Raw genomic sequence first — 13,995 nt, forward strand, 5'->3', positions numbered from 1 at the left:
GTGCGGGTTAGGTGGGTTGGCCATTCTAAAGTGTCCCGTAGTGCCCAGGGATGTGCAGGTTAGGGTGGGTTGGCCGTGGGAAATTGTCCCATGGAGCCCAGGGATGAGAGGGTTAGGTGGATTGTCTGTGTTAAATTGTCCCGTAGTTCCCAGGGATGTGCGGGTTAGGGTGGATTGGCCGTGCTAAATTGTCCCGTAGTCCCCAGGAATGTGCGGGTTAGGGTGGATCGGCCATGCTAAATTGTCCCGCAGTGCACAGGGATGTGCAGGTTAGGGTGGATTGGCCGTTCTAAATTGTCCTATAGTGTCCAGGGATGTGCAGGTTAGTGTGGATTGGCCGTGCTAAATTGTTCCGTAGTGCCCAGGGATGTGCAGTTTAGGGTAGATTGGCCGTGCTAAATTGTCTCATCGTGCCCAGGGATGTGCAGGTTAGGGTGGGTTGGCCGTGCTAAATTGTCCCATAGTGCCCAGGGATGTGCAGGTTAGGGTGTATTGGCCGTGCTAAATTGTCCCATAGTGCCCAGGGATGTGCAGGTTAGGGTGGATCGGCCGTGCTAAATTATCCTGCAGTGCCCAGGGATGTGCAGGTTAGGGTGGATAGGCCGTCCTAAAATGCCCCATTGTGCCCAGGGATGTGCCGGTTAGGGTTGGGTGGCCATGCTAAATTGTCCGATTGTGCCCAGGGATGTACAGGTTAGGGTGGATTGGCCGTGGGAAATTGTCCCATAGAGCCCAGGGATGAGAGGGTTAGAGAGGATTGTCCGTGTTAAATTGTCCCGTAGTTCCCAGGGATGTGCGGGTTAGGGTGGATTGGCCATGCTAAATTGTCCCGTAGTCCCCAGGAATGTGCAGTTTAGGGTGGATCGGACGTGCTAAATTGTCCCGCAGTGCGGAGGGATGTGCAGGTTAGTTTGAATTGGCCGTGCTAAAATGTCCCATAGTGCCCAGGGATGTGCAGGTTAGGGTGGATTGGCTGTGCTAAAATGTCCCATAGTGCCCAGGGATGTGCAGGTTAGTTAGAATTGGCCGTGCTAAATTGTCCCATAGTGCCCAGGGATGTGCAGGTTATTGTGGATTGGCCGTGCTAAATTGTCCCGTAGTGCCCAGGGATGAGCGGTTTCGGGTGGATTGGCCGTGCTAAAATGTCCCATAGTGCCCAGGAATGTGCATTTTCGGGTGGATTGGCCGTGCTAAATTGTCTCATCGTGCCCAGGGATGTGCAGGTTAGTGTGGATTGGCCATTCTAAATTGTCCCGTAGTGCCCAGGGATGTGCGGGTTAGGGTGGATCGGCCATGCTAAATTGTCCCGTAGTGCACAGGGATGTGCAGGTTAGTTTGAATTGGCCGTGCTAAAATGTCCCATAGTGCACAGGGATGTGCAGGTTAGGGTGGATTGGCCGTGCTAAATTGTCCCATAGTGCCCAGGAATGTGCATTTTCGGGTGGATTGGCCGTGCTAAATTGTCTCATCGTGCCCAGGGATGTGCAGGTTAGTGTGGATTAGCCATGCTAAATTGTCCTGTAGTGCCCAGTGATGTGCAGGTTAGGGTGGGTCGGCCATTCTAAATTGTCCCGTAGTGCCCAGGGATGTGCAGGTCAGTGTGGATTGGCCATCCTAAAATGTCCCATTGAGCCCAGCGATGTGCAGGTTAGGGTGCATTGGCCATGCTAAATTGCCCCATAGTACCCAGGAATGTGTGGGTTAGGGTGCATTGGCCGTGCTAAATTGTCCCATAGTGCCCAGGGATGTGCAGGTTAGTGTGGATTGGCCGTGCTAAATTGTCCCGCAGTGCCCAGGGATGAGCAGGTAAAGGTGGATTGGCCGTGCTAAAATGTCCCATATTGCCCAGGGCTGTGCAGGATGGTTTGAATTGGCCGTGCTAAAATGTCCCGTGCCCAGGGATGTGCAGGTTAGGGTGGATTGGCCGTTCTAAATTGTCCTATAGTGTCCAGGGATGTGCAGGTTAGTGTGGATTGGCCGTGCTAAATTGTTCCGTAGTGCCCAGGGATGTGCAGTTTAGGGTAGATTGGCCGTGCTAAATTGTCTCATAGTGCCCAGGGATGTGCAGGTTAGTGTGGATTGGCCCTGCTAAATTGTCCCGTAGTGCCCAGTGATGTGCGGGTTAGGTGGGTTGGCCATTCTAAAGTGTCCCGTAGTGCCCAGGGATGTGCAGGTTAGGGTGGGTTGGCCGTGGGAAATTGTCCCATGGAGCCCAGGGATGAGAGGGTTAGGTGGATTGTCCGTGTTAAATTGTCCCGTAGTTCCAAGGGATGTGCGGGTTAGGGTGGATTGGCCATGCTAAATTGTCCCGTAGTCCCCAGGAATGTGTGGGTTAGGGTGGATTGGCATTGCTAAAATATCCCATTGTGCCCAGGGATGTGCGGGTTAGGGTGGATTGGCCGTGCAAAATTGTCCCATAGTGCCCAGGGATATGCAGGTTAGTGTGGATTGGCCGTGCTAAATTGTCCCATAGTGCCCAGGAATGTGCGGGTTAGGGTGGGTCGGCCATGCTAAATTGTCCCGTAGTGCGGAGGGATGTGCAGGTTAGAGTGGGTTGGCCATGCCAAATTGTCCTGTAGTGCCCAGGGATGTGCAGCTAAGGGTGGATTGGCCGTGCTAAAGTGTCCTGCAGTGCCCAGGGATGTGCAGGTTAGTTAGAATTGGCCGTGCTAAATTGTCCCATAGTGCCCAGGGATGTGCAGGTAATTGTGGATTGGCCGTGCTAAATTGTCCCGTAGTGCCCAGGGATGTGCAGGTTAGTGTGGATTGGCCGTGCTAAATTGTCCCATAGTGCCCAGGGATGTGCAGGTTAGTGTGGATTGGCCATTCTAAATTGTCCCGTAGTGCCCAGGGATGTGCAGGTTAGTGTGGATTGGCCGTGCTAAATTGTCCCATAGTGCCCAGGGATGTGCGGGTTAGGGTGGTTCGGCCGTGCTAAATTATCCTGCAGTGCGGAGGGATGTGCAGGTTTGGGTGGATTGGCCGTCTTAAAATGTCCCATTGTGCCCAGAGATGTGCAGGTTAGAGAGGGTTGACGGTGCTAAATTGTCCTATTGTGCCCAGGGATGTGCAGGTTAGGGTGGATTGGCCGTGGGAAATTGTCCCATAGAGCCCAGGGATGAGAGGGTTAGGGTGGATTGTCCGTGTTAAATTGTCCCGTAGTTCCCAGGGATGTGCGGGTTAGGGTGGATTGGCCGTGCTAAATTGTCCCGTAGTCCCCAGGAATGTGCGGGTTAGGGTGGATCGGCCATGCTAAATTGTCCCGCAGTGCACAGGGATGTGCAGGTTAGTTTGAATTGGCCGTGCTAAAATGTCCCATAGTGCCCAGGGATGTGGAGGTTAGGGTGGATTGGCCGTGCTAAATTGTCTCATAGTGCCCAGGGATGTGCAGGTTAGGGTGGATTGGCCATGCTAAATTATCCTGCAGTGCCCAGGGATGTGCGGTTTAGGTGGGTTGGCCATTCTAAATTGTCCCGTAGTGCCCAGAGATGTGCAGGTTAGTTTGAATTGGCCGTGCTAAATTGTCCCATTGTGCCCAGGGATGTGCAGGTTAGGGAGGGTTGACGGTGCTAAATTGTCCTATTGTGCCCAGGGATGTGCAGGTTAGGGTGGATTGGCCGTGGGAAATTGTCCCATAGAGCCCAGGGATGAGAGGGTTAGGGTGGATTGTCTGTGTTAAATTGACCCGTAGTTCCCTGGGATGTGCGGGTTAGGGTGAATTGGCCGTGCTAAATTGTCCCGTAGTCCCCAGGAATGTGCGGGTTAGGGTGGATCGGCCATGCTAAATTGTCCCGTAGTGCACAGGGATGTGCAGGTTAGTTTGAATTGGCCGTGCTAAAATGTCCCATAGTGCACAGGGATGTGCAGGTTAGGGTGGATTGGCCGTGCTAAATTGTCTCATAGTGCCCAGGGATGTGCAGGTTAGTGTGGATTGGCCCTGCTAAATTGTCCCGTAGTGCCCAGTGATGTGCGGGTTAGGTGGGTTGGCCATTCTAAAGTGTCCCGTAGTGCCCAGGGATGTGCAGGTTAGGGTGGGTTGGCCGTGGGAAATTGTCCCATGGAGCCCAGGGATGAGAGGGTTAGGTGGATTGTCCGTGTTAAATTGTCCCGTAGTTCCAAGGGATGTGCGGGTTAGGGTGGATTGGCCATGCTAAATTGTCCCGTAGTCCCCAGGAATGTGTGGGTTAGGGTGGATTGGCATTGCTAAAATATCCCATTGTGCCCAGGGATGTGCGGGTTAGGGTGGATTGGCCGTGCTAAATTGTCCCATAGTGCCCAGGGATATGCAGGTTAGTGTGGATTGGCCGTGCTAAATTGTCCCATAGTGCCCAGGAATGTGCGGGTTAGGGTGGGTCGGCCATGCTAAATTGTCCCGTAGTGCGGAGGGATGTGCAGGTTAGAGTGGGTTGGCCATGCCAAATTGTCCTGTAGTGCCCAGGGATGTGCAGCTAAGGGTGGATTGGCCGTGCTAAAGTGTCCTGCAGTGCCCAGGGATGTGCAGGTTAGTTAGAATTGGCCGTGCTAAATTGTCCCATAGTGCCCAGGGATGTGCAGGTAATTGTGGATTGGCCGTGCTAAATTGTCCCGTAGTGCCCAGGGATGAGCGGTTTCGGGTGGATTGGCCGTGCTAAAATGTCCCATAGTGCCCAGGAATGTGCATTTTCGGGTGGATTGGCCGTGCTAAATTGTCTCATCGTGCCCAGGGATGTGCAGGTTAGTGTGGATTGGCCATTCTAAATTGTCCCGTAGTGCCCAGGGATGTGCAGGTTAGTGTGGATTGGCCATGCTAAATTGTCCCATAGTGCCCAGGGATGTGCGGGTTAGGGTGGTTCGGCCGTGCTAAATTATCCTGCAGTGCGGAGGGATGTGCAGGTTAGGGTGGATTGGCCGTCTTAAAATGTCCCATTGTGCCCAGAGATGTGCAGGTTAGAGAGGGTTGACGGTGCTAAATTGTCCTATTGTGCCCAGGGATGTGCAGGTTAGGGTGGATTGGCCGTGGGAAATTGTCCCATAGAGCCCAGGGATGAGAGGGTTAGGGTGGATTGTCCGTGTTAAATTGTCCCGTAGTTCCCAGGGATGTGCGGGTTAGGGTGGATTGGCCGTGCTAAATTGTCCCGTAGTCCCCAGGAATGTGCGGGTTAGGGTGCATCGGCCATGCTAAATTGTCCCGCAGTGCACAGGGATGTGCAGGTTAGTTTGAATTGGCCGTGCTAAAATGTCCCATAGTGCCCAGGGATGTGGAGGTTAGGGTGGATTGGCCGTGCTAAATTGTCTCATAGTGCCCAGGGATGTGCAGGTTAGGGTGGATTGGCCATGCTAAATTATCCTGCAGTGCCCAGGGATGTGCGGTTTAGGTGGGTTGGCCATTCTAAATTGTCCCGTAGTGCCCAGAGATGTGCAGGTTAGTTTGAATTGGCCGTGCTAAATTGTCCCATTGTGCCCAGGGATGTGCAGGTTAGGGTGGATTGGCCGTGGGAAATTGTCCCATAGAGCCCAGGGATGAGAGGGTTAGGTGGATTGTCTGTGTTAAATTGTCCCGTAGTTCCAAGGGATGTGCGGGTTAGGGTGGATTGGCCATGCTAAATTGTCCCGTAGTCCCCAGGAATGTGTGGGTTAGGGTGGATTGGCATTGCTAAAATATCCCATTGTGCCCAGGGATGTGCGGGTTAGGGTGGATTGGCCGTGCTAAATTGTCCCATATCGCCCAGGAATATGCAGGTTAGTGTGGATTGGCCGTGCTAAATTGTCCCATAGTGCCCAGGAATGCGCGGGTTAGGGTGGGTCGGCCATGCTAAATTGTCCCGTAGTGCCCAGGGATGTGCAGGTTAGAGTGGGTGGGCCATGCCAAATTGTCCCGCAGTGCCCAGGGATGTGCAGCTAAGGGTGGATTGGCTGTGCTAAAGTGTCCTGCAGTGCCCAGGGATGTGCAGGTTAGGGTGGATTGGCCGTGCTACAATGTCCCATATTGCCCAGGGATGTGCAGGTTAGTGTGAACTTGCTGTGCTAAAATGTCCTGCAGTGCTCAGGGATGTGCAGGTTAGGGTGGATTGGCCATTCTAAATTGTCCTATAGTGTCCAGGGATGTGCAGGTTAGGGTGGATTGGCCATCCTAAAATGTCCCATTGTGCCCAGGGATGTGCAGGTTAGGGTGGGTTCGCGGTGCTAAATTGTCCCATTGTGCCCAGTGATGTGCAGCTTAGGGCGGACTGGCCGTGGGAAATTGTCCCATAGAGCCCAGGGATGAGAGGGTTAGGGTGGATTGTCCGTGTTAAATTGTCCCGTAGTTCCAAGGGATGTGCGGGTTAGGGTGGATTGGCCGTGCTAAATTGTCCCGTAGTCCCCAGGAATGTGCGGGTTAGGGTGGATCGGCCATGCTAAATTGTCCCGCAGTGCACAGGGATGTGCAGGTTAGTTTGAATTGGCCATGTTAAAATGTCCCATAGTGCCCAGGGATGTGGCGGTTAGGGTGGATTAGCCGTGCTAAATTGTCCCATAGGGCCCAGGGATGTGCAGGTTAGTGTGGATTGGCCGTGCTAAAATGTCCCGTGCCCAGGGATGTGCAGGTTAGGGTGGATTGGCCGTTCTAAATTGTCCTATAGTGTCCAGGGATGTGCAGGTTAGTGTGGATTGGCCGTGCTAAATTGTTCCGTAGTGCCCAGGGATGTGCAGTTTAGGGTAGATTGGCCGTGCTAAATTGTCTCATCGTGCCCAGGGATGTGCAGGTTAGGGTGGATTGGCCGTTCTAAATTGTCCTATAGTGTCCAGGGATGTGCAGGTTGGTGTGGATTGGCCCTGCTAAATTGTTTCGTAGTGCCCAGGGATGTGCAGTTTAGGGTGGATTGGCCGTGCTAAATTGTCTCATCGTGCCCAGGGATGTGCAGCTTAGTGTGGATTGGCCCTGCTAAATTGTCCTGTAGTGCCCAGTGATGTGCAGGTTAGGGTGGGTCGGCCATTCTAAATTGTCCCGTAGTGCCCAGGGATGTGCAGGTCAGTGTGGATTGGCCATCCTAAATTGTCCCAAAGTGCCCAGTGATGTGCAGGTAAAGGTGGATTGGCCGTGCTAAAATATCCCATAGTGCCCAGGGATGTGCAGGTTAGGGTGGATTGGCCAGGTGAAATGCAGTGTAACAGTAATAATGTTGTGAGGAGTTAGTCTGGTTTGGATGCTCTTGAAGAGTCAGTGTGGTCCCAATGGGCTTAAAGGCCTGTTCCCACACTGTTTCGGGATTCTCGAATTTTAGGATACTCCACCAAGGAAACAATCCCAGCCTGTAGCGGGTGACCAGTGCATAGTCCTTTGGATGGAATGCAGCCATCTTTGTCAAGTCATGACTGTTGACCAGGGCAACCTCTGAGGCTTCACTCTCTTTCTCTGGAAACCCATGACCTTCTCATGCAGCAAGTTTCTCCAACCTGGTGGAGGGGGCAGTGGGATCTGATGTGAGGGGGCATGATCTCAACATTAGAGGAAGGAGCTGGAAAGTATAGCTGCAGAGTGGAAATCTGGAGATCAGGAGACTATGGATGAGCAGTGTTTAGAACTTTCGATACTGAAATCTTGAGTTTCCTTTGGGTTTATCCAGGGATATGGGGGTAAAGGAGTTGGGATTTGCATTATCTAACTGAATAGAGGAACAGGTTTGAGGGGCTGAATGGCCACTTCCATGTTCTGCATGATATGAAATAAGGTGTTCGAGAGGTAAAGTTGTACCTTGATGGTATTTTGTGAGTAGTGGAAATGGGTTATGAATAAATATCTCAAGCTTGTAATTAGTGTTGGTGGTCTGGAGAACTGGATCCTTGTGTCTCTCCCAGGATGGTTGAATGATGGGGTGGGTGGGTGAAAGGCCAAGAGTCAAGGGTCAAGAGCACAGTACACGACACCACCAAGATCAAAAAGGACAGGAAAGATTTTTCAAATGAAGTATTTATCATGAGATAAAATGTGGATAAATTGTTCAGGAGAAAATCGAGGATGGCATGAGAGGAAACCAAATTTTATCAGGAATTGATTGGCCATGAAGATGACACAAGAGGTCAGCGGTCAGAGTTCAATAATAACCCAAAAGCAAAATACAGCAAATACTGGAAAAACTCAGCAGATTTGGCAGTGTTGATGAATAAAGAAACAGAGTCCACATTTCTGGTCAATGATCTTTCTTCAAAACTATGAGGTTGGACAATGGCCGTTGGTAGAGAGATATCTGAAAGAGGCAGTGCAGCTGTGGGTTAGACTTGGGAATACTGCGTTTCTCTTTGAAGATCAAAGCAATAGAAACATAGACAACAAAAACAACATAGAAACTTGGAGGATGGGAACTAGAGTAGGCCATTCAATCTCTCAAGTCTGTTCTGCCATTCAATATGATCATTGAGCTCAATACACTAGTCCTATCCTCCCCCATATCCTTTAATCCTTTTCGGCACAAAAGCTACATCTATCTCCATATTGAAAATGCATCATGTTTCTGAAATAATGAATTCCACAGCCTTTCCACTCTCTGGGTGAAGAAATTTCTCTTCATCTCAGTCTGAAAAGGTTTTCCCCTTTATCCTTAAGCAATGACCCATGGTGCGGGACTCCCCCACAATCGGGAATATCCTTCCCACACTGAACCTGTCTCGTCCTCTTAGAATTTTACAGGCATCAATGAGATTCCCCTCCTCAATCCTTTAAACTCCAGTGAATACACTCCTAACCAGTTCAATCTCTCCTCAATGTCAGTCCTGTCAAAGCAGGAACCAATTTGATAAACCTTTGCTGCACTCCCTCTCCAGCAAGGACAAGCTTCCGCAGATAAGGAGACCAACACTTCGCACAGTATTTTAGTGTGTGGCCTCATCAATATCCTGTACAGCTGCAGCAAGACATCCCTGTTTCTGTCCTCGAAACCTCTCACTGTGAAGGCCAACATATGTTTTGCCTTCTTTACTGCCTGCTGCATTTGCAGCCTTACTTTCACTGGTGCATGAGAACACCCAGATCTCATTGAGTATTTCCCTCTGAATTTACAGCAATTCAAATAACTTGCCTTCCTATTTTTGCTACCAAAAGTGTGTAATATTTATCCACATTATACTACATCTGCCATGCATTTGTGCACTCACTCAGCCTGTCCAAATCACACTGCAACATCGCAGTAGCCTCCTCACATTCACCCTTCCACCCAGCTTTGTGTCATGTGCAAGTTTTGAGATATTTTGTTTAGGTCCCTCATCCTAAACTATTAACATATATTGTTGGTAGCTAGGGTTCCTAGCACCAGTCCCTGCAGTACTCCACTGGTCTCTGCCTGTCATTCCCACTCTGTGTTTCCTGCCTGCTAACCAATTTTCTATCCGTCTCAACATACTCACCCCCAATCCCATGTTCTTTAGTTTTACACTTTAATCTCTCAGGTGGGACTTTGTCGAAAGCCGTCTGAAAGTCTAAGTAAAGCATGTCCCCTGGCTCCCCCAATTACCTCGACTAGTTACATCCTCGAACAAACTAGATCTGTCAACATGACTTCCCTTTTGTAACTTCATGCCGTTTGTGTCTGACTTGTGCTGCTATTTTATACATGCTCTGCTATAAAATCCTCGATAATGGACTGTAGCATATTCCCCACTACCAACATCAGACTCACTGGTCTGTAATTCCCTGTTTTCTCTCTACCTCCCTTTTTAAATAGTGGGGTTACAGTAACTGTCCTTCAATCTTTTGGAGCTGTTCCAGAGTCTAAAGACTCTTGGAAGATGACCACCAATGCATCCATTGTTTTGAGGGCCATTTCCTCAGTACTCTGGGATTTGGATTGATCAGGCCTTGGGGATTTATCAGCCTTCAATCCCATCAATTTCCCCAACACGATTTCTCTATTAAAATAGATTTGCTTGATCCTCCTCCTCGCTAAAGCCTGCATTCCCCATCATTTCTGGTGCGTTATTCATGTCCTCCTTTTGTGAAGACAGAAGTAAAGTATGAATTTAGTTTGTCAGCCATTTCTCTGTTCCATATTATAAAATTCCCTGTTTCTGACTGTAAGGGAGCTATGTTGTTTTTTTGCCCATCTTTTCTCTTGACACGCCTTGTTGAAACTTTTATCGTCAGGTCTTATGTTCCCCACAAGCTTACTGTTAGACTCTATCTTCCTTCTTAATCAAGCCCTTGGTTTTCCTTTGCTGATTTCCAAACTGTTCCCAATCCTCGGGTCTGTTGTTTCTCCCTTGCCATTTTGTATGTATTTTTTAAAAACTACCCTCATAAATTGTGGGTTGCTCAATGTTCTCTGAACTCAATGAACCATCCATGGCTGAAGGTTGGTGGTACAGGGTTGGGGGGTTGGGTGGGGGGACACGGGGTGAATAAACAGGACGGTCAAAATTGGCCATTTTACTCTGGCACTAGGGACATTTAGACAGACACAAGAACAGACACAGAAGAGAGGCATATTGACTATATGCAGGCAGATGGGGTTATCTTTAGTGGTCAGTACAGACATGGTGGGCCGAAGGGCCAGTTCTATGTCAGCGGTGAAGGGTCACTCAAAAAGCTGAGATTGGATCCAGAGTGAAACTACCTCAGATCAGTGCAGTACTGGCTTAAGAACTGAGAATAAACCTCAGTGTGGTTCAGTAGCAAGTGAAACAAAGCTGCTTGGGTGGGTAAGAATTGTCTCAACTTGTCATTTCCAAATGGGCATCCTGTCTGGGACAGAGGCTAAGGTGTCACTTTTTCCATTCTTGGGAGGGGGCTTGGGCTGGTCAGTCCGTGAGTAGTTTAATCATGACTATGACGCAGTCAGGAGTCAGCAGCAAGGCCTCGGTTAGGATGGTCCTGCCTGCATTGGTCAGAGGTACTAACCACAGTCTGTCTGATCTCTCAGTTTCACATCAGGCAGTGCTCACTCACTCACTCACCAACTGTCTCTCTTATTCACCCAGACCCTCACTCTCACTCACTTACCCACTCACTCACTCTCTGATTCACACACACTCACTCTCTGATTCACACACACTCACTCTCTGATTCTCACACACACAAACACACACACACACACACACACACACACTCTCTCTCTCTCTCTCTCATCCACCCAGGAGCAGGAGGTGCTCTCTCTCTGTCCTTTGATTGGTTAATAGGAGGGATGTTACACCCTGGATTCTCCAATCAGATTTCAAACTCCATCTTGTGTGCAGATCATTCCACGGCTGTGAGTGATCCATCCCATGGTCTGCAGTCTCCCCCAGCCCCCGCCAACACCTTTGCCCCCGCGTACTCTTTGTGAGTCTGAGTGTAATCCCAGCTGACATCTCCTTACAGAAGTTTAAAGTGAATGGGATAGTGTGTACTCCCCAAACCACTCCACCTCTGCAACTTTTCTGCTCTGTTAAACTTCCCTCAAAATTCAGAATATTAATGAACCTTTTCTTCACTCATTCCAATATTCCCAACAATGCTGAAATTTCCATGATTCCTTCAAAGACACGATGTAGCTCAGTGAGATATTCCTGCCCAATGCAGACACAGTTATCAATCTAGGTGATTAATTTCATATCCTCATTTCACCTTCATGTCCCAGAGTATAGTATCTTCTCTGCCCAGTATACAATGATTCTCACAGTTGCCTTGCTTGCAGGTTTGGGTTGGCTCTGTCCTTGGTCTGTAACTTGTTGCTGTGGATGGAAGCTGTGACAGAAGAGTCTATCCATCAGACGGGGTCAGTGGGTGAGAAACATCCCGAGAATAGGAGTCACGCCCACACAGGTAAATGTTCCCCCTACTCAGGAATGAAGTCTCATTAGCGAGCTTTGAGAAGATTTGTAGCTCAGGTTAAGGTTCTGGATGTAAGTTTGCTCACTGAGCTGGAAGGTTCATTTTCAGACGTTTGTCACCATTCTAGGTAACATCATCAGTGAGCCTCTGGTGAAGCGCTGGTGTTATGTCCCGCTTTCTATTTATCTGATGAGGTTTCCTTGGGTTGATGACGTCATTTCCTGCATTGGTGACGTCATTTCCTGTTCTTTTTTTCTCAGAGGATGGTAGATTGGCTCCAAATCAATGTGTTTGTTGATGGAGTTCCGGTTGGAATGCCACGCTTCTAGGAATTCTCGTGCGTGTCTCTGTTTGGCTTGTCCTAGGATGGATGTGTTGTCCCAATCAAAGTGGTGTCCTTCCTCATCTGTATGTAAGGATACTCGTGATAGTGGATCATGTCGTTTTGTGGCTAGTTGATGTTCATGTATCCTGGTGGCTAGCTTTCTGCCAGTTTGTCCAATGTAGTGTTTGTCACAGTTCTTGCAAGGTATTTCATAAATGACGTTCGTTTTGCTTGTTGTCTGTATGAGGTCTTTTAAGTTCATTAGCTGCTGTTTTAGTGTGTTGGTGGGTTTGTGGGCTACCCTGATGCCAAGAGATCCGAGTAGTCTGGCAGTCATTTTGGAAATGTCTATGATGTAGGGGAGAGTGGTGATGGTTTCTGAGCCCGTTTTGTCTGTTTGTTTGGGTTTATTGCTAAGGAATTGGCGGACTGTGTTCATAGGGTACCCATTCTTTTTGAATACACTGTATAGGTGATTTTCCTCTGCTCTGCGTAGTTCCTCTGTGCTGCAGTGTGTGGTGGCTCGTTGGAATAATGTTCTAATGCAGCTTCGTTTGTGGGTGTTGGGATGGTTGCTCCTGTAGTTCAGTATTTGGTCCGTATGTGTTGTTTTCCGGTAGACGCTGGTTTGAAGTTCCCCATTAGCTGTTCGCTCTACTGTGACATCTAGGAATGGCAGTTTGCTGTTGTTTTCCTCCTCTTTTGTGAACGTTATGCCAGTAAGGGTATTATTGATGGTCTTGAAGGTTTCCTCTAATTTGTTTTGTTTAGTGATGACAAAGGTATCATCCACGTAGCAGACCCAAAGTTTGATTGGGACAACACCGGAGGCTCGCTGATGATGTTACCTAGAATGGTGACGAAACGTCTGAAAACTAACCTTCCAGCGAGCAAACTTACATCCATGAAGTCTCATTGCTCCTCAGTGTCTACCAGACAGGAACAGCGCTGTGTTAGATACAGAGTGAAGCTCTCTCCAAACCGTTCCCATCAAATACTCCTAGAACAGGGACAGCACAGGGATAGAAACAGAGATAAGCTGCCTACACACTTTCAAACTAAACATAAAGCAGCCTCGACGCTGTCACCATCAAATTCTTCCAGGACAGTAACAGCATAGGCTTAGACACAAAATAGTCCTAACAAAACATTCTTAGGATGGGCACTGATTTGGACTGGATCCTGGTTATATCCATCAGTTGACTCAATGTATTTACCCATGAAGCCCATGTCAGAGGCTGGAATGGGACTGAGGTAATGACAAAATTCAATGGCAGAAATCATTGACAGTAATCATAAGCAGTGAACCCCACCAATACTGTACCTCAATGTTACACATTGACCGACCTGTCCCCACCAGTACTGTACCCTGGTGTTATAGAAGGGTCTAGGCCCGAAATGTCAGTTTGTGCTCCTGAGATGCTGCTTGGCCTGCAGTGCTCATTCAGATCAACAATTTGTTATCTCAGATTCTCCAGCACCTGCAGTTCCCATTATCTCTCCCCACCAGTACTGTACCCCAGTGTAGTACAGTAACAGACCTGTCCCCACTGGTACTGTACCCCAGTGTAATACAGTAACAGACCTGTCCCCACCCAGTACTGTAGCCCAATGTTATACAGTGACAGACCTGTCCCCACCCAGTGCTGTAACCCAATGTTACACAGTGACAGACCTGTGCCCGCCAGTACTCTACCCCAGTGTAATACAGTGACAGACCCAACACCCCCAGTACTGTGCCCCAGTGTTATACAGTAACAGACCTGTCTCCATCGGTACTGTACCCCAGCGGTATACAGTGACAGACCTGTGCCCGCCAGTACTGTACCCCAGTGTTATACAGTGACAGACCCAACCCCCCCAGTACTGTACTCCAGTGTTATACAGTGACAGACCCAACCCCCCCAGTACT

At 49.2% G+C, this 13,995-nt stretch overlaps 1 protein-coding gene across 1 annotated transcript in view; it reads left to right on the forward strand.

The window, feature by feature from the left end:
• The window catches only part of LOC132210862 (proton channel OTOP2-like), a 61,289-nt gene that overhangs the window by 24,326 nt on the left and 22,968 nt on the right, over window positions 1-13,995 (forward strand). Inside the window, exon 5 of the mRNA XM_059653559.1 lies at window positions 11,622-11,749. Coding sequence (XP_059509542.1) covers window positions 11,622-11,749 — 128 coding nt within the window. The remainder of the gene's footprint in view (window positions 1-11,621; window positions 11,750-13,995) is intronic.

Source organism: Stegostoma tigrinum, chromosome 22 (genome assembly GCF_030684315.1).
Source record: "Stegostoma tigrinum isolate sSteTig4 chromosome 22, sSteTig4.hap1, whole genome shotgun sequence".
NCBI classification, from domain to species: Eukaryota; Metazoa; Chordata; class Chondrichthyes; order Orectolobiformes; family Stegostomatidae; genus Stegostoma; species Stegostoma tigrinum.